Raw genomic sequence first — 27,641 nt, 5'->3', positions numbered from 1 at the left:
TGACGCGAAGAATGTTGAAGGTTGGAGCCTGGTCTTCGTAGAAGCAACATCGCGAGATCACGTGGGGCAGGCCCGTCATATGTGCACGTCCACGATGGATTTATTTCTTTGATTTTGGATGTATTTATAGTCTAGAATCTATGTTTATCGATATTTTATGTACATTTGTATCGTTGAAATCGTATGTGCGGCCTTTTACAGCTTCGCATCGCCAACCACTTGGCTAGTGGAAAGGCCGCATCGTTTCGCAATATCATCATCTGGGACAACGCCCAGAACCTTGCGAGTGTTTGTAAAGGATGGCCCGCCGCTTACCCATGCGAAGTCTTTCCATCTGCCTAAGCTTGGCCACATTCTATTTTCTACCAAGGAGTTGGTAGTATCTTGGCCTTGCTCATTAATCACACTTTGCCAGAGCTCCCAGGTCTCCTCCAACTGGTCCACTGTTGAAACGCCCATGACGCTTGCTCCAATACGCGCAGGGAATTTCCCACAGGTATTGCTGTTGTAGCATTTCGTCCCGAATCTAGACCCTTGGTAGATCCAGTTGCGCAAAGACCATCTGATAGCGACTTCCTCCAGGTGCCTGTTCTCTGTTGCAGCAATGGCAGCGAGGCCATGGCAAGCCTCGCGCAGCTCTAGTGGCGCTGGATGCCAAGCACCCATTGGCAGGCTGTTGATGCCCTGCGAGGTCAACAACCCCATGCCGAGCATGCTGGCATTCAGTATACAGTCGACGCCGGCCGACGCAAATCGATCCAGGAGCTCTGCCCGCCCAAGCACAGCGTTCTGGAGGCAAAATTGCCCGTAAGACAAAACAGCATCAATCGGCTCAGACGTTTCCTGCAAGATCCTCTCCGACAAGAAAGCCAGTGTCTCGACGGGGTATCCGCTGATGCCGACGTAACGAATGACGCCTTCGTCACGAAGACGTCTCAGCTCGGTGACGGCGCCGAGCACTTCAGCCGCAGATACGAATTCCACATCATGCATATAGACAAGATCGAGGTGGTCGGTTCCGAGTCGTTCGAGGCTTCGAAATATGCTGTATCGGACCCAGGCAGGGGAGTAGTCAAACTCATCACCCGCAATGCGCCCGGCTTTGGTTATGAGGAAGTACGAGTCGCGCGCCGGCGCCGGCTCAATGCGACGCAGCGCCTCGCCCAAAAGAATCTCGGAAGGGCCGTAGTAAGGCGACGTGTCAAAGGCAGCAATGTTGTGGTCGAGAGCGCGTCGTACAATGTCGGCGTACGGCATCCGCGATGGGTCGGGATGGTATTGGTGGTTAAAAGTGGCGGTCCCCAAAATCAGCGGTGGCAGCACCTCGGACAAGGGCCGGGAAGTCGAGCGCTGGGCATCCATGGCGCCCAAGGTTGATTTTTATTTGGTAAAATGCCCTCGATTCTGCGACTATCGCGGCATTTCAGTCGAATGTCTCACCTGCTCGAGAGTCAAGTAGGGCGCAAAAGCATGTCATAGACTAGGGAGCGGCATGGAGTTTTTTCTTCGGAGGGGCAAATCGGAGGGGTGACCCATAACTAACTAGCTAACGTTAGTTAACTGGCACGGCCGCGGTCATGCGCTCTAATTGATCGTGTTGTCAGATACTGTTACAGTTATCACGGTATTTTGCAGTACGATCAGTAATACCGACCGTGCGATAACGTTTTCTGCCTCAATATCTTGTGTAAGCAGATGCAAGTCCGGTCAGGGTCTCATTCTCCGTCTTTTCGCGAGGTCGGCGCTCTCGTAAACCCATTGGCTCGACAGGATTTGGTCCAGCGCTGTCAAGTCACACGATGCACGAGGGCAAAGTGAGCAAGAATGTCACTCATTCACATGCGGGGTAGGGCATCAAACTTCGTCAAGAAATGGTTATTAAGGCTTATTTCAATCAATTACAACTTCCTCATATATAAGTAACATCCGCAAACTTGTCCACGGGGGTATGTGCTTTACTCGTTCATCTTGATACATAAATCAAACTCCATGCCGACCCGGCACGCTTAAATAGCAGAGCCGCGGCGCTCAACATCCTCGATGACATGCTTGTCCAGGTGACCACCAGTGCTCATCTCACCGGCGAAAGTGGAATGGGGCTTCCACTTGGCAGAGGTACGGGGAGTAGTCTCTTCCATCATCTTGTCAACTTGCTCAAGTGACAGGCCCTTGGTCTCGGGCACGAGGAAGTAAGTGTAGACAAAGGCGCAGGTGCAAAGACCACCCCAGATGAAGAAGACCTTGGACTTCAGGTTGCCCTTGTCGGTGCCGACCATGTAGGGGGTGATGACAGCAATGATAGTGTTCCAGAGCCAGTTGGAGGCGGTGGAAAGACCGACACCGCGCGAACGGATGGGGAGAGGGAAAATTTCACCAATGACAACCCAAGCACCGGGGCCCCAAGTGGAGGCGAAGAAGAAGATGAAGATGGAAATGAAAGCAATCTGAGCGTTGACGGCACTCAGGTTGTTGGGAGTAGTCGCGGCAGGGTCCTCGGGGGTGGGAGTCGCGTGAACCTTGTCAAAACCGGAAGTGACACCAATGATGGCGACGAGGAACTGGCAGACAAGCATACCGCCAGCACCGACGAGGAGGATGGAACGACGACCGAATCGCTCAACAGTCCAGAAGGATAGAGGGGTGGAAAGGACGTTGATGATGGTGAAGATCATGGAAGTCAGAAAGACGTTCTTGATGGCGCCGGTTGACTTGAGGAAGGTGGCAGAGAAGTAGAAAATAAAGTTGACACCAGTCCACTGCTGCATCATCTGGAGAGAAGTACCGAGAATGGTGCGGCGCAGATTAGACTTGGAAGCCCAGACACTGCCCTTGAAGCAGTTGGCCCAACTGCCGAACCAGGTGGTCGAGGGAATCAGAGCGCGCTCGTACTCCTCGTTGGCAACAATCTCGGCGACCTCGCTCTGGACAAACTCGGAGTTCTCAGGCTGGCCACGGAGCTTGGCGATAGACTGGACAGCCTTGGCAACCTTGCCCTTCTTGATGTAGTATCTGGGCGACTCGGGGAGGAACAGGAGACCGCAGCCGAGGATGGCAGCCCAGGGGAACTGGATGCCAATAGGAATGCGGTAGGAGGAGGTGTTCTCGATTTTAGAGGTGTAGTTGACGACGATGGCAGCCAGCATGAGACCAATGGTGATGCAGAACTGGTATCCGGAGACAAGAGCACCACGGACCTTGCGGGGGCACTGGAAAGGCATTAGCATCAAGCGTTGCTTCAAGGAGAGGAAGGAGACTCACAATCTCGGACATGTAGAGAATGACAATGGCGGATTCGAAGCCGACACCAAGACCAGCGATGAGACGACCGGCAACGATGGGGCCAAGAGCGTGGGAAGGGCTGGTGATCATCTGAATAGCAACACCAACGGCGTAGATGAGGCAGCCCAGAATGACAGTCCACTTGCGGCCCATCCAGTCGGCCATATCACCGGCAATCAGAGCACCGAAGAAGGTACCGCAGGAGAGGATGGAGACGATCAGAGAATTGTTGGGGTCACTGAGCTTCGGAGCGCCGATGCCTTCGACGGCCTCGTAGAAGACCTTGGAAGCGGTGACACCGTTGATGTAACCGGAATCGTAACCGAAGAAGATGCCACCAAAGGAGGCGAAAGCGCACATGAGGTAGGCCTTCCATGTGACGGGCGCCTCAATGGCCTCGACATCCTGCGCGGCGTGGAGGGTGATGTCCTCCTGGCGGAATTCGCCAACCTCGACCTTTTCGGTGGCAGACATGGTGAAAAGGTTGGTGGTGGTGGTGTTTTTGTTCTTGAACCTGCGTTGACAATAGGTTTACGAACAATGGGGAGTGGATTGGTGAGACACAGACGACAAAGGAGTAAGACAAAGATGGACAGGAAGGGGTGTGGGAGGGTGACGATGGGTTCTTATACTGGTGAAGACCTCGACACGTCTGGTGGTGCTCTGGGCTTTTTTTTTTCGTTTGGCTTTACACCCGCAAAGCTTACGAGGATGGGGGAAGAAAAGCTAATTGGGGGACCCCAAACAACTCCTTCGGCGGTTTGGCGGCCATGGCTGACTTGGGGGATCCGGAACAGGGGTTGGGAGGCGCCGTTGGAGGAGATTCTGGACCAGGTATGAAGCCCAGATTTGGTGTGAACTCACGGGGGGTGTGGACATAGCTCAGACATTCACAGCACGAGCAGAAGAAACAATCACACAAACTAGTCGGCCGGCTGCGGACAGGGGGTGTGCGTAGGTGGATGGGCTGAGAGAGCGAGAGAGAGAGAGAGCACGCTACAGTGGCGTGATGGAAAGAGTCAGTGGAATACGGGCGAGGTCGCGCGCGTCTGGGGAAAAGCCTGGGGATAGAGTTGCAACGCAAAGCTTGTACACTATGCTGCCAGTAAGCTGGGACGGGCCACGAACCCCAAAGAGAGAGAGCTTCCTCCTGGATGGCTCCCGAGGTGGAGAGCCGACCGAAGTGGCAGCGAAGTCCAAGAGGCCTGGCCCCGTCGAGGCTGCAAAGAAGGGCCGAAGGCTTGGGAGCTCATGGAAGCTTGAGAAGCCAACGAAGCCTCAGAAGATGGAGAGAGCGGCTCCCCTCCCCCTCCTCATGGTGGGCTTTCCCCAACTCCCCATTCTGCTGGCGCGCCCCCCCCGAAGGTTTCGCACATTGCCATGCCACTTTCCGTGATGAGGCTTGTCTGGGGACAGCCCCCCTCCCCTAGTAAGTTTCTTCCCCCCCGGAGCCACTCTGCGCTGGGGATTTTGGGGGGGAGAAGCGCCGAGAAGGGCCGGACGGTGGTGGTTTAATTTCTTTGCGCGAGGCGCCCGTCCGCTCGCGTGGTCACAATAGCCATCAAACCGAGACAAGGGAGCAGAGTAGCAGCGGTACACCCGCGACATTGTCCATGTGAAATACCTGGCCATCCAACAAGGCATTGTGTTGACATTTTGCGACCGACAACCTATTTGCGATGACCGCCCCCATCCTGACGATGGGAATCTGGCTCCCCCCCCGGTTGCCCAGGAGCGCCTGCGTCTGTGGCTTCTCTGCCCCCGATTCAGCTGTTTCCGTCGTTAGAGTTTTCGCTTTCTTCCCCATGACTCCTCCATACCGTGGCTGAATAAAGAGGGCCCTTGGAGACACGGATGGTTTTGGGTCCTCTGGGGCCCCTCATTCTCGCCTCAGCGGGACGCCACATGATTTTTTTTTGTGCTATTCGTAACTTATTAGCCACCAGCGTGTAATAAAGACGCCGCCGGCCAGAAGCTCCGTCAGTCCGTCATCAATAGCGTGAACGGAGAGCCAAACTTACATATCTATCACCAGTGTACAGTTGGGCATCGCCGCTGGCTAAGTTATTTATTTACTCAAACATTTGCCGGGTACCCATGTCTACAGCCAGGTGGCGCCGTTTCCATGATGCGGGCGGCGACTGGAATGCTGCCTTTGTTTGGGTGTCTCTCATCACGGCTCTTATTGTGTTACCCGGAACATGACAGATCTGGGCTGCTGCATCCGTCCCTCTGCTTGAGCCGCTCGCGCGCCAGCCCAGAAGTCGCTTGGCAACCGACAGAATGACACCACACCCTCTCAGCAAACTAATAAGGTGCCTGGTTGCTTTGGTTGCCAGCCAACTAGACATCAGGTAGGATGCCGTCCCGCAAGCAAACACACGGCAAGCCCGTCGTCGTTCGCCTGGGGCGGAGGGGGGCGTGTAAATCACAGCCATCCTACAGTAGCTTCGGCCAATCTGAGCAGCCTCGTCGTAGTTAGCTGTCGGCCAGAACCCGGCTAGCTGTGGGCGCCTCCAGTTTCCACCAACGAGCAAATGGGACTATTTTCGGCCATATTCATCCGGCCGCATGGGAAATGGCTGAGAGGCGCATTTAATTGACCGAGTGAAGTAGAGCCGCTTTCGCATTGCCCAGTACAGACATGCCACTGCTGCTTGTCGGCTGGAGCCTTGGCTAATGCAACGGCCTTCTCTGTCTGGCCACGGGACCAATCACCACTGACTCGCCGCGGAACAAGCAGCGATTCACTCACATCTTCACCTCGCCGACGTGGCACCAGATATTTCGCCTGCACGGCCAGCCGGCTAATTTTAGCGTATGAGGCTCGGCTTGCCTGTTACACCTCTGTGCTACTGTACTGGTACCAACAAGACTCGTATTCCCCTGCTGTTGCTGTTAGCTGCATCGAGGGCTGCCGGCTACCCTTTCACAAGCTAAATAATTAGTTACTGTTCCTTCAAGAAGAAATTTCTAGTAGTGTACCTCCACTGCATGAAATAGTACCAGCATGTCAGCTGAGCCCCGGGATTATTATTATTTTCGGAGCGACTCGCCGGGGTCCCTCCCGTATCCACGCAGGGACGCTTGGTCGCGTGGCAAGAAGGAAATTTTTTTCCTCCTCGCGTTCTCACAGTCTCCAGCATATTGGCTACTTGACATCGTGAAATACTACCCCCCCAATGCTGGGAACACCCGCAAAGTTACCACCGACACGGATACTCCGCAGCACTGCTGGCTTTGAGCCGAAACAACGTGTCGGCCTGCCATACCGCTGTGGATATTGACGATGCTGATGCAACCCAACAAACAATATCCCTGTACTGCTCATGTGCTCGTCGACTTGCTAGCTCAGGCACGAGCAGGTCTTCGTTTAATATAACCATCGCGCCGTCGATACTGAGGCTTGCTTCCTTCATTCATCACTGGGTGCTGCCACTAGCCGATTGTATTCACAAAAGTGTGCACCGTGCAATCTATCCGTAATTCTGCACCTTTCATACCCTGCGTTTGTCTTTCTCTCGCAGCCTGGACACATTTGTCAAAATATTTGGCCCATTTGCCCGCGCAGCACGCGCCCATGAAGCGACGGTCAGTGTGTCTTGCAGCATTCGCCCGGACCTTGCGATACTCGGCAAGCAGCAGCATGACACTATCTGCTGGGCTACTGATAACTTATTTGTCAAACAAACCCAGAGATTTTTCCAACTATCCAGGATATGGCTGCATCCTGCATCGATTTTGAAACTCCTCCGGCCGCGCCAGGCGCCTTTCTCAAGCTCAAGGCCTGGACCCTTGCACGGGACACCCGGCCGACACACAGTCTGGACGGTATTGGCAAGGCTAGTGCAGGCTAGTGACATTCGCCTCGCCTGGTCTTGCGCAGTCTCGCCTCAGGGCTAGCAACGGCCTTGCCGAAGTCCTGGAAGTAGCGATATAAGAGCCGGCTTCTGTAGTAAAAAATGCTTTCAGCAAACGATGAAGCTTCTCTCGGGTCAAGATCGCCATCATGGACGCTGCAGCGGCTTGTTGGCGTGGCGCGAGATCACCTCCCATCACGCGCAACGCCACCATGGCGTGTCTCCCAGTAGCAAGCCTGTCATCTCCTTGCTGAGAGCTGTGGACCAGCCCATGAACTGTTGTTGATGGCCCTAGCACAGGCAACCTAGGCAAAGCCCACTCCATTATTTATTAGGCTGCAATATGCCCGCGGTTGTTGTTTATGTTTGTTTGGGTGCATGTTTCGCTGCAGGCCTCAATACAGCCCTACCCTAGGCTGCGCTTGAAGCCGTTGATATCTTTATAATTAGCGCAGCAAGTTGGTTGGGCATTGCAGAGCAACTCTCTATTTCCAGCTTGTTTGCTCAATTCATTGGGCTGCATATTCTGCTCCGAAAAAGGTGACACCTTGGCGCCCAGACCCGGCAGACCGTATGATTACGGTCACACAACAGCCTGCCGTCCTTCAGCCTCCGCCACCAGCAGGGTGTCAACTCCAACCGCGGTCGGTCCAGTTGAATTGTCGTTGCGATGGAAACGACTCAAGCTCGTCAGATAAACCGTAAAAAACACCATGTCAAAAAGATACAGGGTAGGAGCAAGTAACCCGGATAATTTCAAGCTTGAACCTGCGCTTTGAGTAAATTTTAGGTTTAGTACGCCGTAGTTAGTATTGGCGAGTGGACCAGAAGCTTGTAACAAGAAGATCGACGCCCAGCTTCACAGCCCACTGCGTCTGGGTGAGCGCCACGGCGCCATTCAGGTCATGCTGCCGTTGAATTCGCGCACACCATCGCTTCTTCCACATGCCATTGCCTCTCATTCAAATAGAGAGCGACAGGCTCAATTCGCCAACGTTGGAAGCAAGGCTCGATCTTGACAGTCGAGTTGCTCACAGAGCGACACAAAAGTAAGAAAAATGTCGACGGCGGATGGAAATCGCGCTCCACCGCAAGGCGGTATCATCGAGGGGGCCAATCCGTCAAAGTACAATCCGGGTGACCCCATCATCCTTTTCATTATTCAAGTAGGTTCACTTACTGGCACAAGCCACCGCGTCACTTCTAACGACGCATGTCTCTCTAGGCCAGTTTAATTGTCATTGTCTGCCATGCTTTGCACTGGCCTCTGTCCAAGATCCGACAACCACGCGTCATTGCCGAAGTTGTCGGGGGCATCATCCTGGGGCCGTCGGTGATGGGCCGCGTGCCGGGGTTTCAGCAAGCCATATTCCCCAAAGAGTCCATTCCGAACCTGTCCTTGGTCGCCAATCTCGGCTTGATCCTGTACCTTTTCCTCATTGGCATGGAGACTGATGTCAAATTTCTCGTGGCAAACTGGCGCATCGCAACGTCTGTCGCATTCGCAGGCCTTGCGATCCCATTCGCCGCTGGCTGCGGTCTCGCCTGGGGAGTTTACCACGCCTTTCGCGAGGACTCAGACCTTGCGCCCATCAGCTTCAGCACCTACATGCTCTTTATTGGCATCGCCATTGCCATTACGGCCTTTCCGGTCCTGTGCCGAATCCTCTCCGAGCTGAAGCTTCTCGACACTTCCGTCGGTGTCATCACTCTATCTGCAGGCGTCGCTAACGACGTGGTGGGCTGGGTGCTACTCGCATTGTGTGTCACACTTGTGAATGCAGGCAAGGGCCTAACTGCGCTCTGGATCCTGCTGTGTTGCGTCGGGTTCCTTTTATTTCTTGTGTACCTTGTCAGACCTGCTTTGATCTGGCTCCTCCGTCGGACAAACAGCTTGCAGAATGGGCCCTCCCAAGGCATTGTGTCACTCATTATGATATTGGCACTGGCGGCCGCCTTCTTTACGGGTATCATTGGCGTGCACCCAATTTTTGGCGCGTTCATGGTCGGTCTCATTATTCCGCGTGAAGGCCGCTTCAACATTAAAGTTACCGAAAAGATGGAAGATTTGATCGGCGCTTTACTTCTACCGCTCTACTTCACCCTCTCCGGTCTCAAGACAAACTTGGGTTTACTGGACAGCGGGCTGGCTTGGGGATATGTCTTTGCGACAACCATTGTCGCTTTCTTAACGAAAATCATTGGTGCTTCTTGTGCTGCGCGACTGAACGGTCTCGTGTGGCGCGAATCGTTGACTATTGGTGTTTTGATGAGTTGCAAGGGTCTCGTAGAGCTAATCGTGTTGGTAAGTCGCTCATGATGTATCCGAAGCTGTTCAAACTCGCTGACCGAAGGACACAGAACATTGGCCTCCAAGCCAACATTCTCAGCACTAGGACTTTTACAATTTTCGTTGTCATGGCACTTTTGACCACCTTCTCCACAACACCGCTCGTGTCATGGCTATACCCGCCTTGGTATCAAAAGAAGATGGAGCTCTGGCGTCGCGGTGAAATAGACTGGGATACTGGCGCGCTCATCAACCCGCCCAGCGATGGCGCAACTGCGAATGCTACCCGAGAGCAAAGTGTGGCCCGACTCCTCGTATATCTGCGCCTCGACACTATGCCAAGACTCCTCAAACTTGTTTCCCTCTTTGGCGACTCCTCTAAACCAGTCGCTATAGGTGAGGGGTCGGAGAACGCTATTCCAAGGCCAGTACGCGCTCATGGAATAAGGCTCCTACAGCTGACGGATCGTGATTCATCCGTCATGACTGTTTCCCAGGTGGACAGCTACAGTCGTCACGACCCTGTTGTCAATACCTTCCAGGCCGTGACTCATTCAAACTCCTTGGCCGTGTCTGGGGAAGTCGCTATCATGCCCGAGCATCGGTTTTCCCAGGCACTTCTCACCAAATCGACAGCCATGTCCGCTAGCCTACTTCTTGTTCCTTGGAGTGAAACAGGAAGCATCGGAGACTCCCAGATTATTTCATCATCCGCACAAGCTGATAAGCTAGCGTCGCCATACACTTCATTCGTTTCATCCATACTCGAGAACAATGAGCACAACATTGCTGTGTTTTTCACTAGAAGTGAACATACTGACTCGAGAGAGGTTGCTGTCGAAGAGAAGGGCAAGCTGAGCCGCCAATATTCTTTTGGCATGATGAGGCAAGATTTCCCCGTCACTCCCGTCACTCGCCAGCCGTACCACATTTTCATGATATATATCGGCGGCGCGGACGACGATTTTGCACTCCGGCTAGTCTTGCAGCTGTGTGAGGGATCGCAAGCAACTGCCACAATCCTGAAGTCCAAGGAAGCGGATGTGCAAGATTCCAGTACACCGAACACAGACGTGATGAGCTACTTGAATAACTTGAGGGGAGAAGTGTCTGCAAGAGTCCAACTTGAGCATGTTGAGGGCCCCAGTACTGTGGAAGAGCTCATCCATCATGCATCTACCAATTTTGAAGTGAGTTCGCGTGGGAATAAATCAAGCCTCATTGTCGTCGGAAGACATGCGAAAGAGAAACTGGACGAAGGTAAACCCAGGCACCACCCGGCAACGGAGACAAAGGACTGCTTGGGAATTCTTGCCGCGCAGGTAGTTGAAGAATTTGTTGAAGCGGACGTGTTAATTGTTCAGGCAGTCCATGCCGCAGATGTGCAAGTCCACTCTTGAAGGCGATAGTTTGGAGATATTTACACTTAGAGCATATTGATTTGGCATTGAATACGTACACGAATTGAATGAGTTCGGTTTGGGGAATTCGACATTGGAAGAAAAGAGTTCAGCTTATTACCGTCCGAAATACTTGAGCTCAACTGTGCGTATGATGATATACGTCACAGAGGAAAAAGCGAAAGCACACTCGAATCCAACATCGCCACCGAAAGGAGGCGTTCCTGCATGCTTCGCAATTGGACCCTCCCACCAAGACTGGCTCATACCCAGAACCATGCCCATAACACCGAAGCAGAAAGCGATACCCGCGGCAATTCCGAGTGGCTGCTTAGTGCGGTCTTCATAGTTTTCCGGGCGGTACCCAGAGAAGCCGCGCTTGAAGATGAAGTGATCAGACAGGACTATACCTTCGTAAATCGCAAGCCAGTATGCGATCAAATTCATAAAGTTCTCCAGAGCCGTTTCAAAATGACTGTAACCAGGGATAGCAATGGCGATATAAATGCCAGTGGCGAGAGTCGACCAAAGAAATCGCGGGACTTTGCGAGTCCAGCGACCGAGGACCATGAGTGTAAGCGACACGGAGTAAATGTTTGGGCAGTTATTGGCGACGATTGAGAGAGACAAGATAACGACGCAGAATTTTCCGAAGCCACCTAGTCGCTCGAACAAAACGGCACCCAAAAGGCCGCCGATTCCTGAGTCTGAATATCCTTTCTGATAGACATTGTCCCCTCCATTGAGCGCGGTCGCAGTGATGACGGCAGCTCCCAGAATTTCTGTGAATAGCAAGGTTGGATAAATTCCAAGCCAGGTAGCGAAGAAGATGTTGCGCCGCGGTCGGTTGCTGGGCTGATAGACTGTATAATCGGCCGCAAAAGGTGTATATCCAGTACCGAAGCCAAAGACAGTCGAGCCGTAGGAGAGGATTGCGCCGAGCTCCCTTTTGCCACTGTGTGATGGCGTGTTGACGAAATCGCCAGAGTGAGCGAAAACTCCTAGCACAATCAGGAACACGATAAAGGTCGGCATCCAACTCCAAAATTCGTAGGCGTGGACTACTTTGTATCCGAAGAATACGACCAAAAGCGTGCAGAACGCAATGATGAGAATGCCGGCGTATCCTGGGACGTCGTTGTTGACTGCGTGTATAAGCTGTGCGCCGATGATGATGTTTGCCGCAGCCCAACCGACACTGGCTAGAATATTGAAGACGGCAACTGGCAGGGAAAAGAATTGTAAGAATAGAGTTTACTCGGCGGGCGCAATGTTTTCTTACTTATTTTGACACCCCACCAACCAAACCAGAACCTGGAGAGCGTCATCTGGCGCAGGCCAAAAGCAGCGCCAAACATGGAGAAGAAGCACACCGTTGCACTTCCCAGCAGGTTAAAAAAGATGATGACTAGAACAGAGTCAAGAAAGCCAACGCCAAACAGCGGTTTCCCCAAAGCGCCAATGGCAAAGGAGGGAACCACCATGTTGGCGGCAAGCCACTATCGTAGTTGCACATAGTCAGACGGGCGTCGGCGGCTTGGGAGAAGGAGGACGAAATACCATGGACCCGACATTGAGGTAAGAAGTGTCTGTCCGCTCGTCGTCGGGGACACGTTCAATACCTCTTGTCTCTACCTTGATCTTGAGAAGCGCCTGCTGCAGCTTCGACATGGGGACAACCTCGGCTTCATCGTGAGACTCTGGCCCCGTCTCGACTTGCTTCGCCGGGTGCAGCACACCGGCGCTCTTCTCTACGTCGTCTGATTGAAGATGTGACATTGCAAAAAACAGAACTCGCAAGAAAGTCACAGAGCTGGAACCTAAAAGTTGGCAGAAACGACTCGCTTTTAACCTCTGACAATTACATCGAGAATGAAATAGACCCACGGAGAGCTCCGCCCCCATGGGGTAACCAGATACATTATCAAGTGTAGTGGCGATCTCGAACCCGGCTATTTGTCGCCGTTTGATGGCTAGCTACTATCTAGGCTGGACAAGACCGTACGAGGTCGGCCCTGTGGCCACCATCCTATCTACCATCAGCCCTCACGTGGCGATGATTATCTGCGCCTTTTCCCTGGGAGAATTCAGCTGCACATGGCGCTATATTCTCCGAAAGAGATATCTTGGCGGGGACACCCGACCAATAGGGCTGTTGTCTTTGCAAAGTGCATGAGATCCAGTGTCCAAGCGCGGCCGGCGGCGACGAGGACCAAGGTCGGAGTCCGCCGATGGCTTGAACTATGGACTTGAGGCTTGCAACATATGTCGCTGTGGAGCAAGCCAGTCATGGGTTCCGTGGAAATACAATTATTCAAGCCTGATTGGCGACTGGGATTTAATTTCTTATCGCCTAGCTCTCTGCCACACGGGAATGCTCATCTCCCCTGCCACGCGAAATGGGCTTCATTGTGAAACAGACCCTGCAACCTGCAAGGGTTCTATCAGTCGCCAAGCGAAAATGTACTTTCAGCCTATTGAACGTGGGAGCGCAATATTTCCCGCAGAGCTTTCGCCGTAGTTTCCCTCGGGAGTTATCTTGTGGACGCTTTGATCCTAGACACGTCAGCATCTTTACAGCCGCAAGCAAAAGATTTGCCACGGAAGAATGGAATAGCAATCTCCAACAATGAGGATTAATGTCAAGACAGAAGACGATTCTCGAAGCCCAACGGGACCAGTACGGAGTTGGTGAAACTTGGCATGTCACTGGTGGTGCTGCCGGTTACCCCAACCGAGATCAACGTGAACGGCAGGAGATGACTAAAACATTCCTCCGCCATAGGGTGCCCAAGGGATGGGTTCGCAGCAACCGTCGACGATACATAATGACAATTGTAGCAATTGCCCACGAGAAGGATCGGTCGAGCAAACCGAGGCTCCTATCCTTGCGATGCAGAATGACGGTTGCCCGAGAACACGCGATTCCCCAGAAAACATTGAGTCGGTCACTAATGCTCCCGCTAGCCGTGTCGTCGTGGTAGTCTCTAGTTAACTAGTTAGTAGTGCTTCCGGCGCTGACCTCTAGTGATGCCATGTAACTGTACAACTAGCGACACCAAGCGCCGTGCATGGTGCGGGGTTATCACGATGCGGAGTGCAGGCAGCTACCAAATTCGGGCCGAAAAGAGAAGAAAACGATTGTGAGAGTGACTGGCCGTTGGAATAGCAGCCTTGACCTTGAAAAGATTTGTAACTTCGGCCTCGCCAGTATCATCCTACAGAATGGTCCGGATTGTGTTGCTAGCTGGTATGCTGGCGATCACGGCAGCGTCGGCAGACATATACAATGTGCCACCTACGGTGAACAAAATCGGGCAGCCTTTGGACGGCTTCGTCAGCTACTCAATCGAGTTCGCTTCATTCCCAGAATTTGCAGGTCTGCTGGCCTCTCGACCGCGGCGTTGTATCGTCTCAATGCTAAATTTGACACAGGGAACGATACTGTGCCGAATGAATTTTCATACAATCTACTCAGGAATCTCGGCGACGTGATGGGGACCAATCCCTACATCAGAGTAGGAGGCAACACGCAAGATTATGCACTCTTCAACGGCTCCCAAAAGCAGGCATTAATTGGCATCGTGGACCCGAGCCGGTCTCCTGATTATCCGACGACAATTACGATAGGGCCTGCTTATTTTGAGTCGTACAACACCTGGCCGGGGTTCAAGTACTCGCACGGATTGAATCTCGGGCTGGGTGGTAACCGCAGTGCTGGCTGGCAGACGCTGGTCGAGACAGTACCGCTCGTCTGCAAGACGCTTGGCAATGGGAAGCTTTACACTTGGGAGTATGGAAACGAACCGGATCTATATGGCGTGTCTGCTCAAGGTGCCGTGAGAACGCCATCGTGGAATGAAAGCAGCTATGTCTGGCAGTGGCTCAACGGCACAAGAGAAATTCGAGCTCGAGTGAAGGAGAGCTGCCCGAGCTTGGGCGATCCGCAGTACATGGCGCCATCTTTCGCCGCCCTCGCAAACCCTCTAAAGGAGCCAAAAACGTGGCAGTCTGGACTGGATGTGAACAATAACATTGGGCTTTTTTCAACACACAAGTATGCTTGAGACTATGTTGCTGTGTATCATCGTGACTAACAACGCCACAGCTACATCAGTGGCGCCGCGTCTCCAGGTGTTACTCTGCAAGGAACGTTGATGAACTTTGGAGTCACGAAAGCTTCTGTCGACAACCATGTAAAGTCTTATGACAGCATCTTTGGATCAACGGGCAATGCATCTGCCCCTCCCTTGATTTTTGGGGAAACCAATTCGCTCTATAATCAAGGGCGCCCGGGCCTGTCCAATACTTTCGGAGCTGCTCTCTGGGGCATCAATTTTAACCTCTACTCGGCGTCGGTCGGCTTCAAGAGAGTGCACATGCACCAGGGAACGAATTATCGCGTGGGTTCTCATTCAATTGCTCGTTCTTGAGAATGCCGAAATAAGCTAAACACGGCCATAGTACCAAGCCTGGCAGCCAGTTGACACGGACAAGGCCACCAAAGGCACCAAAGCGTCGTACTACGGTAGCATGGCCGTCGCTGCTATGCTTCGCAACAGTGCCACACGGCCGGTCAGCTTGTCCAACATAGCCCTCGGCACAGATCAGCAAGAAGCTGCGTACGCGGCTCACTTTGCGGAAAGCAAGAAATTGGCCCGACTTCTCGTCATCAACATGCATGGGTACAACACGACAGTAGATGGCGCAGGCCTTGTCCCGGTCCCGGATCCCGCGGTCCGGGTGGCACGCACATACAGCTTCCACGTAGGGCCTCAAGTCGCAGACGGCCAGATCGTTCGAGTTCAGCGCCTCATGGCCAACGGAAGTGACGCGATTACAGGTATCACGTTTGATGGCTGGAGCTATAATTGGGAGCTTGATGCGGGCCGACCGGTACGGCTGCACAATGTAACGGCTGGTGAGACGACAATGGTGAGCAACGGCCTAGTCACAGTTAGCCTTCCAGACTCTTCTGCAGCACTTTTGTCGTTTACGAAGCAGTGTAGCTGAATTAATGTCATGACCGCTATCATTTGTGAACCTCATAGATAGGACGATCGCTGGATATGTATCGCTTATAAAAGGCTCATCAGCACCAGCATGGCGGGGTTGATCCACCTTGAGATTGTGCCGTAACCTTGACCTAATGAGGGGAACCAATTGCCGGTGCCAGAGGCAGATATAAATGGAGTAATCATTTGTAGCTATTGTCTTGATGAATCATATAATTGGTTCAGCTCCCGACATCGCTGGCGAGCTATAAAACCCAGTTGGAACTGGAGATGCGCGACTTTCTCAATTCACCCTCTTACACACAACCCCCACCACCAAATCAAAATCAACAACTAGCACAACCAAAGCTTTTCGGTACGGACAATGTGATCCGCCGCAGGACAATCGCTATGGAGCTTATCCCAAGATCGAGGTAACGTATACTGGAATGCAACCGGGTGTTCAATCGTCCCACGCGCAGCAGCCGCGACTCCCGAGTGTCGAGCTGCTGTGCGGGGTGATGATGGTTCTGAGAAATACCGGCCGAACTTGATCTGGATAATACCAGCGAAAGGACCTGCATCTTCCCTCCCTGCACTTGCGTGAAACTAACTATCGCAGCATATTGCTCGATCCAAAATGGCCACTGACAAGATCACGTTCTTGACCAACTGGTCAGCAGCAACAGATCCTTGGACATGATGCAGGTATACTAACAACAGGCTAGGCATGCCACCCCCTACCATGCGCCCCTCTACCTGGCGCAGAGCAAAGGTTTCTTTGCTGCTGAGGGCATCAAGGTCGCTCTTCTTGAGCCCAACGACCCCAGCGTGAGCGTCAATCCTCTAGCCGTCAGCAGCTTTAGACTAACACAACCAGGATGTCACGGAAATCATTGGCTCTGGCAGCGTCAACATGGGATTCAAGGCCATGATCCACACGCTTGCTGTTCGTTGTCCGACCTCCATCCTTGCAGTAGACCTGACCTAATATGAGATCCGCAGGCCAAGGCTCGCAACTTCCCCGTCACCTCGATTGGCAGCCTCCTCGACGAGCCTTTCACTGGCGTCGTCTACCTCAAGGAGTCTGGCATCACGACCGACTTCCGCTCGCTCAAGGGCAAGCGCATCGGCTACGTCGGCGAGTTCGGCAAGATCCAGATTGACGAGCTCACCTCGCACTACGGCCTGACCCCCGAAGACTACACGGCCGTCCGCTGCGGCATGAACGTCTCCAAGGCCATCAAGAACGGCGAGATTGACGCCGGCATCGGCCTCGAGAACGTCCAGATGGTCGAGCTCGAGGAGTGGCTCGCCAGCCAGGGCCGTCCCAAGTCGGACGTGCAGATGCTGCGCATCGACGAGCTCGCCGAGCTCGGCTGCTGCTGCTTCTGCTCCATCCTCTACATTGCCAACGACGACTTCCTGGCCGCCAACCCGACCCAGGTGCGCGCGTTCCTGCGCGCCGTCAAGCGCGCCACCGACTTTGTCCTCGACGAGCCGGAAAAGGCCTGGGCCGAGTACGTCGACTTCAAGCCCGTCATGGGCACCGAGCTCAACCGCAAGATCTTTGAGCGCAGCTACGCCTACTTCTCGCGCGATCTGCAGAACGTCAAGCGCGACTGGACAAAGGTCACCAAGTACGGCCAGCGCCTCGGCGTCCTGGCGGCCGACTTTGTTCCCAATTACACCAACGAGCACCTCGAGTGGGTGCTGGAAGAGGCGTCCGAGGACCCGACCGGCGACCAGAAGCGCATGGTTGAGCTCCAGTGCGATGTCGCCTGCAATGGTGGCTTCCGCCGTCTCCCTCGCACTGCTGCTGCATAGTGTGCCAATAGCTTTTTTTCTAAATGGCACGATTAAGTGAGGATCCAACATCCAATTGTGCTGCGTCATCGTGGTTCGGCGAAGGATTTTCAACCAATCCAACGTCTGCAGAGGCAAATCAGGCTGTAGGATCCGGCTCGTCAATGAGGGGCACCCTTGTAGCGTCTCTCCGAGTTGCATAAAAATAGACTCTTGTTCAGCTACTTAATGTCTATCGATCCCAATATTTTCGCTTGCAATGCGTGTTTCTAGTTTACCCTCTTGTCGCAAGTGAACGCCTTCGTGACAGGACCGCCGCGCTTACGGTCGGGATAGAGCATCTGTTCCATACGCCGAGCATAGGAGTCTTCAGCATCTCTACAAACTGCAAGACTTTGTAGGACTTGCTTTGACGCACGTTGGCTGCCTCTCGCAATGGTGCTTACCGCTGCCCTAGCTACGACGGCACTCCCGTCGCCAATGACAACACCCTTTGCCGTCCCAAGCAGCTGCACCGGCAACTTCAATTTCACGACGACAGTCAGAAGTACCGCGGGAATCTACACCTATTCGAATGTGCGCCTGCTCAATATAGCACCAGACGTACCAGAATGCAACCATGGGCAAACACCTAGTGCAACGCACACTGACCTGGCCTTGATATACAGCCCTGCCGTCTGCCCCTCTGCATGGACTGCATACGACCTCCAGATCGAGGCCGCAGGAAGTGGAAACTCGCGGCTCTCATCAGCCTGGTGCTGTCCTAGGTAAGAAGTCCCCATAAACCCTCGCGCCCTCATCACCCATCGCCTGGCTGGTGCGAGCCATGGTGCTTCCGGCTAACTCTCTTCATACACCAGCGGCTTCACGCCCACCGGCAACGCCGAATACTACCAGGGCAGCGCTATTCGAGCTTGCGCGCAGACCCTGGCCCAGAACACGTCGCTGTCGTCGGCGTGGAAAGACCATGGCCGCGAGCTCATAACCACACAGTTGCTCGAGACGCCGTGGCTCATCACCTGGGCCAAGTCGGACACAAAGACCCTGAGCCCCCGACCGCCAAGCCTCGGCGATCGATGCACCAGAGCCGAGATTTCGACTTGGGTGCCTGGCGCCAAGGTTAGCGAGTCGGATCGTATCTGCTACCAATCAGAGCACGGCCCGGATTGGCTGGGCTCATCCCTTTTCTGGTTCCTCGTCGTCGGGCTCCCGGTGATTGTCATTACCATACCGAGTGTGTGGTGCTGCTGCATACTGCCCGGGCGGAAGAAGCGTCGCGAGCGGCGTGCGCAGGATAAGCGAGAGATTGCGGCGAGAGTCGCGAATGCAGCCGTTCCCGGGACGCAGCGGGTTCACGAGCTAAGCGGCGATCCGTATTTGTGATTGCTACATGTGGAGCGATGTGATGAAGCCTAGTACTGGTTTCATGCTTAATGTTTAATGTCTAATGCCTAATGCACAATGTTTAATGGTCAAGGGGATTTTCTTTGCAGAAGGCGTCGGCTCTTTCCAGCCGCAAGGGACGAACAAAAAGGATTATACACGTTCACAAACCGGCAACTCACAGTCGCGACCTGTTTTCTTGCTCATGAAATGTACTTGAATGCATTTCTGTTTTTGGAGCCTTGACGCTCCGCAGTGATTGACTGTATTCTGCACAGCCATTTAGTCGTGGCGGCCGAGCAACCTGGTGGTACTCTAGTCATCAAGATTATGCTTGCACACGCCTTTGTGTTCAACGAGAAAGGCGGTTAGCCGCCAGCGCATTTGCACAAAGGCTTTCACTGACTGTTACAGTCGTGAATCACAGGGCTGTCACAGCGGCTCGAAGACTTATAAAAGGGCAGCTCTCGCTGCTCTTCAATTCCAAGGGCCAACTTTCCCCAAACTACCACCAATCAACACACCTTTCCAAATTATCACCAGTCAACGTACTTTTCTCAGAATTATCACTAATCAGTATGCCTTCGAGACCTTTTATGACGTCCTTGGACAGAACGCGGAGGCAACGTCGCGTAGATTACAGAGTGTGGTGTCGCACCTTCATCTTCGAAGCTATCGACTGGAACTTCATTCTTGAGCACGCTTGCAGCATACGGCGTGACCAATCTGCCAAGTTTATTAATGAGGCCTGTCATCAAGGTACCTTTTACATGGACCGCCACCTCCAATTTGACGACGGCAGAATCTGGGTCGCAAGAGTGCGCACCCCTGGGCCAAACTACCTGGCAGGCGGCGAGAAGATGCTGGAACCAGAAGCATGCCTGAAAAGTGAGATAGTCAACGCCACGTTCTTGAAGTGAGTTATTTGATCCTGGTAGATGATGAAAGTGACCATGCTAACATTTGAGGCAGAAAAAGTTCATCGATTCCCATTCAAACAGTTTACGGTTTCGATTTGGGGGTGACAGATGAGGTAGGAGGGCCGTATGAGCTGTTCGAGCATGTAGGCGAAACCACGGCGAATGAGCTTCGAGTCTTGAGGAACGGCAACGACTCTAACATGTACGGCACGAGAGAGCAAGACAAAAAATTCAGACAGAAGCTGGCAGAGATTTAAGCCGAGCTGGCGACGTTTACGTTTGGTTCGATCGGCAGTCTCACTTGCCACGAAAGAAGTCTCACTTGGGAAGAACGCACGCAAAACTATTTCATCGGCCCTGAGCTGCGAACTGGCAAGGGACCATGGACATGCTCTACTGAATATTTCAAGGACCTCGCCAACCACGAGTTGTCAGCCTGCAAAGATAGTGGCATGCGGAATGTGATTAGCAGGCCATCACATTAATACCTTACAATGCTGAAAAGGGCTGAGCAGGGAGGGGCCGTAAAGATTAGCGACGATATGCACATGGTTGGAGCGACCATTATGCAGGGCCTGGTGCGGTACGGGGACCATGTCTGGGACAGGACGGCGCCCCCAGGGCTTTCGCCATGGTATAATACGCCAGAGACACTTGGCTGGGACCTCCTGGACGAGGAGTATGTGCGTGTGAATGACATGTGGTTTGAAGAGTACCACAGGCTGGTTCTGGTGGGCGTCGTCGCGGAGCCGAAAAATTACGACGACGACGACGACGACGATACAAGCTCTGAGAGCTCTGGTAGCACTCGAGAGATTGTCGACTAGTGACGCCTTTGAGCTCGCATGAAACTCGGCATCCGCATGCTAACCCTTTGGTAGGGGGGTGGTAGCTGCCTTGGGCGGCGAAGGAAAGATTACTTGACAGGCACACAGACCAAGGCTCTCCGAACAGAGGTTATGGAAATTATAAGAAGAAATAGGGAATTGAAATTATATAAGCAATCAAAACTTGCTTTCCCCTTTTGCGATTAATCGGAGTTGCTACGCAGTCATAATCCGGCGGCGTCTTAGAAGGCGTATTCGGTGATAAGTAGTGAGGTGTTGAGTAACTCGCATCCCGACCCTGCAACTTCTATGGTTCACTCTACTTTCGCAGAGGGTGACTAAATAAATTCAAACATAGTTTCCCCGCGATGCATCTATCTTTTGTTAATTCACGCTCGCACAATTATTAAGCTCATGGTCATCACCCCTGCTGCCATTGGCCCATCTCACTCCCATGTCTTGACTAGGCCCGCCACGCTTCAGGGTCCCTTTACGCCTGGCAATGACACCTCGCCGGCTCTATAACCAGCCACACTCGACTCACAGCTCTGGCCATGAGGTCTTCGCGAGTCTCGCGGGACACTGCGCGTCTTTTCGACCAGGCTGCTGTCGCCAGCGCCACGCCTCGCCGCACGACGCGCTCGCTGTCGCGCTTCGCCTACGGCCCCGTCAGCGGCAACGCCGCCCGTGCCACGACGCCCGACATTGAAGATGCCGTGCTGCCGCCCGCCAAGCGCCGCCGAAAGCTCTCGAGCGAGTCGCCGGTGAAACTCGTCAAGGAAGAGCTCTTGGACGACGTGAGCCCGATTCGCGCGCCAGCCAAGACGACGACGGCGACGACGACGACAACGCCGAAGAAGAAGACGCCGCGCAAACCGGCGCGCAAGGCGGTCGATCCGGCGACGGGCGAGACGACGGTGGCGCCGCCGTCGGACTGGGAGGAGATGTACGCGCTGGTGCGCAAGATGAGAGCGCCGGGCGGTGCGGCGCACGGCGCGGCGGTCGATACCATGGGCTGCGAGAGGCTGGCGGACCGCAAGTGCTCGGAGAAGGACCAGCGCTTCCACACGCTGATTGCGCTGATGATGTCGAGCCAGACCAAGGACACGGTCAATGCGGTGGTGATGAGGAAGCTGCAGACGGAGCTGCCGGCATTTAAACCTGGCGCGCCAGTGGGATTGAATCTGGACAATATTCTGGCTGTCGCCCCAGACACCCTGAATAAGATGATCTGGGCAGTGGGATTCCACAACAACAAAACCAAGTACGAGCGAGCACAATTTTTTTTTGACAAGGCGAATCTAACATGTTTCAGGTATATAAAAAAGGCGGCAGAAATACTGCGCGACGAATGGAACGGCGACATACCAGACACGATCGAGGGCCTGACGGCGCTGCCCGGCGTCGGCCCCAAGATGGGCTACCTCTGCCTCTCGGCCGCGTGGGGCAAGACCGAGGGCATCGGCGTCGACGTGCACGTCCACCGCATCACCAACATGTGGGGGTGGCACAAGACGAAAAACCCAGAGGAGACGCGCGCGGCGCTCGAGTCGTGGCTGCCCAGGGACCGCTGGCGCGAGATCAACGGCCTCCTGGTCGGGCTGGGCCAGGCCGTGTGCGTGCCGATTGGGCAAAAGTGCGGCTCGTGCGACGTTGGTCTGAATGGGCTGTGCAAGGCGGCGGACCGGAAAAAGGTTGCGCTGGGGAGGGCAGAGCGGGAGACGGCCAAGCTCCAAGATGAGGATACAAGAGAGCTTGAGGATATCAAGCATATCAAGGAGGAAGGCCGTTGATACGAAGCATCAGCTCGCAGCATAGCGTAATAATTGTAATATCCTTCATGATCAAGAATCGCTTATTCGTTTTGTACAGTACTTTGCGCACAAAGTAGTCTCTATCAGTAATAATTGTACATTGCCGCGGCGCAACTGCTCGCAGGCTTTTCGCGCAGCACCACGTCCGATGCCCATGATCCAAAATTCATACAAAACTGTCCTCCACATGCATGCTATTTAATCCATCGTTTCCCTAGACTTTATGCGACGACATCGATGCCAATCGACTTGGCCTGGAAGATGATGGACCGGCAGAGGCCCTCGAGCGACAGCCCCGACAGGCGCAGCTCCGACTGCTTGACCTTGGCAATCTCGTAGACGTGCTTGAGGCTGACGGCGCCAATCGTCTCGGAGCCGGGCTTCTGCGCGCCGCGCCGCTGGCCCTTTTTGTTCCTGGGCGCCGTGTCGACGCAGTTGAGCAGCAGCCACGACGTCTGCGGCGTGCGAATGTCAAAGGTAAAGGAGCGGTCGGCGCGGACGGTGACGCGGCAGGGCATGGGCGTGCCGACGACGTAGTTGGCTGTGCGGGCGTTGAACTCCTAGACGCGAGCACGCGCAGGTTAGACTCGGGGCGCTGCGATGAGGGCGCAACAACTGGAGGGGGAGGCGTACCTTGCAAAAGTCCATCGACTTGACACCCTTGCTACCGAGCGCGGGACCGACGGGCGGACTGGGCGAGGCTTGGCCCGCGCCGACGATGAGTTTGACGATTTGGTCGGCTGCGGCGCCGGCGCCTCTGGCTTTTGACATTTCGAAAGAGTTGTGGTTGTGGTGTGGACGGGAATGGACGGGCGTGAGGCTCCTGTGATGGCGGTTTTTGGCGACAAAATATTTGGCCACCGAGGAGCTGCTTCCTGGTTGGTCCGTGCGTCACGGTGGGAAAAGGTACGTACCGCGACGCTTTTGTCCGTCCCCGATATTCAATTGAAAAATATCTACTGGGTGGCGTATAAATCTTTATCATGATCTTCGCTATTAACTTTTATTCCCATTCAAAACTTGCTCACTTTGATAAATTTCAGACTCGTTATTTCACTGCCGGCCCTGAAAAGGCTTTGGGTTCTTGTCACCTCTGACAAACGCGCTCAGTAACATCGCTGGCTAATGGCACCACTGCGGTACGGACCATCCACTCCATATACACAAGTCAGACTATCCAGCACGGATAATGGATGCAAGTCTGAACTGTAAACGGCCGCACCGATTCCTCCACGGGCGGTGTACGTTGTTGCTGAGATTGGCGGCCTCGTACGTGTCTTTGAGGTTGTGGCTTCAACGGCAGCCGGCTCCTCGTAAATAAGCCAGTCTTCTGGTTTTGATTTCATCGATAGACTGCTTTGCGTCGTGAAATCTCTGTCGATGGTGCCACTCTACAAAGTGGTCTTTGTAAGCGACAAGGGCGACTTCGATGTCGCACAAGATCTTGGAATCTGTAGTAGCAAGCGATGCAGCAAAGAGGCAGAGCGGCATAAAACCAAGGCTAATTGGCGCGTCTTTGAGAACCACGTTGGCTGTCTCGATGGCTTCTTTGGCCATTGTGATGGCGTCTCTTGGTAGAAACTGGCTGCAAGGATCCAGTGCAGATATGAATGCGTTCATAACGAGAGAGTAGTAAAGTACCGCGGCGTAAGCAAGCCGCAACTGGGCCTGCACTCGCTGAAGTTCTAGATTCGGGGACTTTGTCGTCGTGTTCAAGTCGTCCAATGAGTGCAATCGCGTGCGGAGAGCATAGCCATCGAGCAGCGCTTGTTCATAACGCATGCGTAATTCTACACCATAAAGTTCGGGATTTCGAAGAATTGTCGGGTATCGTAGGATCGCAGATATGTCCAGACTTTGTATCGGCGACACATCTCGGTCGCTCGAGAGGTCATCCTGACTGCACAATTTGGAGTATTTTTCCGCATACCAGGAATGAATTTCGATGTCCGAACTGATTGCCATTGCGAGATACTATCGATTATCCTATTAGTTGTCCTGCATAACTTGTAGCATAATAGTTGCCCGTACAATGGGAAAAATGACGTGGAAGCGCAGAGTCTCGGCAAAGCGACTGTTCCACTCCTTTCCGGCGCTGAGGTTCAGGAGATGAGCCATCCCCTGGATGTGGTTAACGTAGTCCGCCTTGAGCGATAACCATGGCTGTTACCCAATTAGGTCAGTCGAATTTATGCATGTCGTGACGATCGGGAAACCCATCTTTACCTGACAAAGCGTGATCATAAACACAGCGGCAAGGGTGTACGGTTCTTTTACTTTGACAGGGTCTCTCAGAGCATGTCCTAGACGGCTGATAGCCTTGCCATAGCTTGACCAAGCAGCCGTCGACTGTTTTCCGACGCGTAAATCTTCCACAGCAGTCGTTAGGGCGGTCGTCGCTGTGTCAAGCAGACCATCTTTGCCGAGATGTGAAGGAATGTCGACAAGCCAGCTGCCAAGAGTTTTGAGGTTATACCTGGGGTCTGTGACTGAAAGCACGGCGATGAAGCGACCTATGAGTGACGTGGTCTCATCATATAGGCACCGTGGAGGCGCCCATCTGTGAAAAGTTGCTGTGTGATGTGATGGTTGCGCCTTAAAACAAGGCTTAGCCAGAGCCGGCGGCGTCCTGAATTTGTAACGCTTTTCACCACCTCCAACACAGGGGAGGTTGAAACGCTCACACCTGTCACATCGCGGAAGCGTCTGACTGCACTGCACAAGGTTAATTAAAATCGCCTACAAGGGCTCACTCATGCAACGGCGTTTGATGGATTAAGAATGATCTTAGGTCTGACCTTTTTCTTCTGTTTCTGGCAATTGTCGCAACCTTTATATTGACGAGGCATACCCTGGATCCCGCAGTGAAGTTTTGCGAGCGCTGCGACACTATCGCAGATAAGGATGGTCGAATGTTGGCATTAAAAAATGCTGATAAATGTGCGCTCAAGAAACGATGTCGGTGCGCAGTGTAACGAGATGATGCTACTGGAGCAAGTGTTGTTTCTGCAAACCCTTCCTCACGGAGGTTACAAGCGTTGCAAAAGACGAAGTGCCGTGAATGGACCCAGGGTCGCCAAACTTTACCACGTGCTCACGGCCTGCTTCGCCTGGGCTTATATTTACGCCAGTTCCACCTGTCAGTTGGCGCAATTCAGCCTTGCTGCGCCTGAAGGCATGAAGAAACATTTCAGGACCAATTGCCATGGAGAAGAAATCGCTGCTACCGCGGAAAATCCTTTCCGACGTCGGGCATGAAATAGAAAATACCTACAGCCGAGGAGAAAAGAAGTAAAAAAGCCCTCTGTAAGAAAGAAAACGTGATTGACAAGTTTCCAGTCTGAGACATTACTTCGCAACAGCATACAGGAGCATACAGCACGAAAACGTTTATTTATGGTGTCAGGCACCAAGGTTACCGCCCACCGGCCGCTTTCTCTTTATTGAACTTGGCGAAACTTTCAGACGGAATACTTATTATGTATCGTACTTGAATGAAGCAAGAGAAACCTGATGCAATGCCGTACGGTGAGTGACATCGAATGAGCCAGATGGCCAGGCTGGCTGTTTGGCTGCCAAGCCTGTTCGCCGTCAGCACTAGCACTGCTCTGAATCTTGCCACTAAAATTAAGAATCATGCCGTGTCGCGACTCCGTTTTTTTTTTGCATGGATCACGAAGACAACTGTACTTGGCCTAGAGAGGTAAGTCTATTACTCAAAGTGGAAATCTATAGCGCTCCTCTTGATGCCACCACTCTCGCATATCAAGCTGTAGACATGTGCATTTAAATATGATTGATGGCTCTTCCTCTCCTGTTCCGACTCCTTCCTCAGGAGCATACGCTTTCTCTTTGCAAGGCATCACTCAATCTCGCCAACTTTTTCTTCTCATCCTTTACATCCTCAACTACTGACAACATGCATTGTTTGAAGCCATGGTTCGCAGCGCTTCTCCTTCCATTGGGACTTTGCAGTGGCAAAATCATACCCGTCGAGGTTGGAAGCAAAACCTCGAATGGTTTCGAGCCGCCTCGAATGGACGCGAGAGTAGGGGATATCATTGAGTTTCGTTTTGGCTCTGATGAGCACAGCGTGGTGCAAGGCAACCCAACTACAGGATGTTATCCTGTTGATGTTGGAGGCTTTTACTCCGGTGCGCAGTCCAAGGTAAGCGACTCACTTTTGTGTCTGAATCAATTTCGACCAAACGAGAGTGCTGACTTCATACTTTTAGCCGGCTACTTTCCAAGTCACGATCAATAGCACCGACCCCATTTTTGTATACTCGTCAGTCGACCGTGAATGCCAGAAGGGTATGGTTGCCGTCATAAATGCAAACAAGGTGGAAGAGACTGGCTACCGGATTACGGTCATCAAGTCGATCAAGAACGAGAGCCCTAGCCATGCTTTTGGAGGGGTTTTGTCTAAGTCTAATGCAACTGCTGATGGTCGCGCGGAGGAGTCTGGAGCGGGAGCCACTAACATTCTCGGCGCTGTAACAGTGGCTGCTTTGACAATGGCTGGACTTCTTTTTGTTTGATTGCAGCTCAGCCATTTGGAAAATATTAGGTAGAGTTTCTCTTCACAGAGAGGAGGCAGCGGGATTCAGGTTCACTTGCGGCTACACCTGTGTGTTCGCGTCATGTCATAAGGCCCGATAGTTTTTGAATGAAGCCTTTCTAGAATTGAACAGCGCAAATGTCTAGGACAAGTTTATGGTGAAGGTGCATGCGAGTGCTGCGGCCATAAGCGTCGTAATGAAAGGTTCTCTTAAGAGTACATTGACAAAGTTACCATCTGGAGGCTTTCGCCTACCGCAGACTCGTAGACATATGTGAGTTGCTCATTCGACATGCTGAGCGCCGCCAGCCTGCAGCTTATGGACGTTGCCACGATGTCGGATATTTTTCGTCGCTATTGTCACTCAGGAAAATAAATGCATTTCTAGCTTCCGAATGGCGACGTAAATCTTATTCGCAAAGAGCGACCAAAATCTGTTCACACGGGGCCTTTAGCCATTTTATAAGCATCATCTGAATTGCTTATGTAGGAGTGAGAAGCGTACTA

The 27,641-nt window shown here is 53.1% G+C and overlaps 13 protein-coding genes across 13 annotated transcripts; 8 read left to right on the top strand and 5 right to left on the bottom strand.

Annotated features, from left to right (window-relative positions):
• Positions 1-195: 195 nt before the first annotated feature.
• Positions 196-1,362, bottom strand: LMH87_009379 (uncharacterized protein; the record flags this gene model as incomplete). Its single annotated transcript, XM_056196361.1, has 1 exon — positions 196-1,362. One exon carries the CDS (start codon positions 1,360-1,362, stop codon positions 196-198), a length of 1,167 nt encoding a protein of 388 aa, XP_056053517.1.
• A 644-nt stretch (positions 1,363-2,006) lies between these two features.
• Positions 2,007-3,753, bottom strand: LMH87_009378 (uncharacterized protein; the record flags this gene model as incomplete). Its single annotated transcript, XM_056196360.1, has 2 exons — positions 2,007-3,206; positions 3,259-3,753. The coding sequence occupies 2 exons, from the start codon at positions 3,751-3,753 to the stop codon at positions 2,007-2,009; spliced, it is 1,695 nt and encodes a 564-aa protein (XP_056053516.1).
• A 4,444-nt stretch (positions 3,754-8,197) lies between these two features.
• Positions 8,198-10,829, top strand: LMH87_009377 (uncharacterized protein; the record flags this gene model as incomplete). The annotated part of the gene is made up of 4 exons (XM_056196359.1): positions 8,198-8,305; positions 8,365-9,444; positions 9,501-9,857; positions 9,927-10,829. 4 exons carry the CDS (start codon positions 8,198-8,200, stop codon positions 10,827-10,829), a joined length of 2,448 nt encoding a protein of 815 aa, XP_056053515.1.
• A 117-nt stretch (positions 10,830-10,946) lies between these two features.
• LMH87_009376 (uncharacterized protein) lies at positions 10,947-12,751 on the bottom strand (the record flags this gene model as incomplete). Its single annotated transcript, XM_056196358.1, has 5 exons — positions 10,947-12,052; positions 12,112-12,328; positions 12,390-12,589; positions 12,639-12,649; positions 12,717-12,751. The coding sequence occupies 5 exons, from the start codon at positions 12,749-12,751 to the stop codon at positions 10,947-10,949; spliced, it is 1,569 nt and encodes a 522-aa protein (XP_056053514.1).
• Positions 12,752-14,054: 1,303 nt separating this feature from the next.
• On the top strand, positions 14,055-15,842 carry LMH87_009375 (uncharacterized protein; the record flags this gene model as incomplete). The annotated part of the gene is made up of 4 exons (XM_056196357.1): positions 14,055-14,208; positions 14,265-14,886; positions 14,938-15,232; positions 15,294-15,842. 4 exons carry the CDS (start codon positions 14,055-14,057, stop codon positions 15,840-15,842), a joined length of 1,620 nt encoding a protein of 539 aa, XP_056053513.1.
• Positions 15,843-15,932: 90 nt separating this feature from the next.
• Positions 15,933-17,650, top strand: LMH87_009374 (uncharacterized protein; the record flags this gene model as incomplete). Its single annotated transcript, XM_056196356.1, has 6 exons — positions 15,933-15,964; positions 16,182-16,257; positions 16,446-16,498; positions 16,552-16,654; positions 16,704-16,772; positions 16,829-17,650. 6 exons carry the CDS (start codon positions 15,933-15,935, stop codon positions 17,648-17,650), a joined length of 1,155 nt encoding a protein of 384 aa, XP_056053512.1.
• Positions 17,651-18,064: 414 nt separating this feature from the next.
• Positions 18,065-19,012, top strand: LMH87_009373 (uncharacterized protein; the record flags this gene model as incomplete). The annotated part of the gene is made up of 4 exons (XM_056196355.1): positions 18,065-18,067; positions 18,171-18,205; positions 18,298-18,396; positions 18,490-19,012. The coding sequence occupies 4 exons, from the start codon at positions 18,065-18,067 to the stop codon at positions 19,010-19,012; spliced, it is 660 nt and encodes a 219-aa protein (XP_056053511.1).
• Positions 19,013-19,782: 770 nt separating this feature from the next.
• LMH87_009372 (uncharacterized protein) lies at positions 19,783-20,189 on the top strand (the record flags this gene model as incomplete). Its single annotated transcript, XM_056196353.1, has 2 exons — positions 19,783-19,928; positions 19,985-20,189. The coding sequence occupies 2 exons, from the start codon at positions 19,783-19,785 to the stop codon at positions 20,187-20,189; spliced, it is 351 nt and encodes a 116-aa protein (XP_056053510.1).
• Positions 20,190-20,426: 237 nt separating this feature from the next.
• On the top strand, positions 20,427-20,759 carry LMH87_009371 (uncharacterized protein; the record flags this gene model as incomplete). The annotated part of the gene is made up of 1 exon (XM_056196352.1): positions 20,427-20,759. One exon carries the CDS (start codon positions 20,427-20,429, stop codon positions 20,757-20,759), a length of 333 nt encoding a protein of 110 aa, XP_056053509.1.
• Positions 20,760-21,313: 554 nt separating this feature from the next.
• On the top strand, positions 21,314-22,552 carry LMH87_009370 (uncharacterized protein; the record flags this gene model as incomplete). Its single annotated transcript, XM_056196351.1, has 2 exons — positions 21,314-22,023; positions 22,075-22,552. The coding sequence occupies 2 exons, from the start codon at positions 21,314-21,316 to the stop codon at positions 22,550-22,552; spliced, it is 1,188 nt and encodes a 395-aa protein (XP_056053508.1).
• Positions 22,553-22,794: 242 nt separating this feature from the next.
• On the bottom strand, positions 22,795-23,344 carry LMH87_009369 (uncharacterized protein; the record flags this gene model as incomplete). The annotated part of the gene is made up of 2 exons (XM_056196350.1): positions 22,795-23,133; positions 23,207-23,344. 2 exons carry the CDS (start codon positions 23,342-23,344, stop codon positions 22,795-22,797), a joined length of 477 nt encoding a protein of 158 aa, XP_056053507.1.
• Positions 23,345-23,866: 522 nt separating this feature from the next.
• LMH87_009368 (uncharacterized protein) lies at positions 23,867-25,422 on the bottom strand (the record flags this gene model as incomplete). Its single annotated transcript, XM_056196349.1, has 5 exons — positions 23,867-24,547; positions 24,605-24,736; positions 24,800-25,086; positions 25,258-25,288; positions 25,372-25,422. 5 exons carry the CDS (start codon positions 25,420-25,422, stop codon positions 23,867-23,869), a joined length of 1,182 nt encoding a protein of 393 aa, XP_056053506.1.
• Positions 25,423-26,240: 818 nt separating this feature from the next.
• LMH87_009367 (uncharacterized protein) lies at positions 26,241-27,114 on the top strand (the record flags this gene model as incomplete). The annotated part of the gene is made up of 3 exons (XM_056196348.1): positions 26,241-26,276; positions 26,508-26,741; positions 26,809-27,114. 3 exons carry the CDS (start codon positions 26,241-26,243, stop codon positions 27,112-27,114), a joined length of 576 nt encoding a protein of 191 aa, XP_056053505.1.
• Positions 27,115-27,641: the final 527 nt, after the last annotated feature.

Source organism: Akanthomyces muscarius, chromosome 5 (assembly GCF_028009165.1).
Source record: "Akanthomyces muscarius strain Ve6 chromosome 5, whole genome shotgun sequence".
In the NCBI taxonomy this organism is placed as follows: Eukaryota; Fungi; Ascomycota; class Sordariomycetes; order Hypocreales; family Cordycipitaceae; genus Akanthomyces; species Akanthomyces muscarius.
This window is presented reverse-complemented; position numbering and strand designations above follow the sequence as displayed.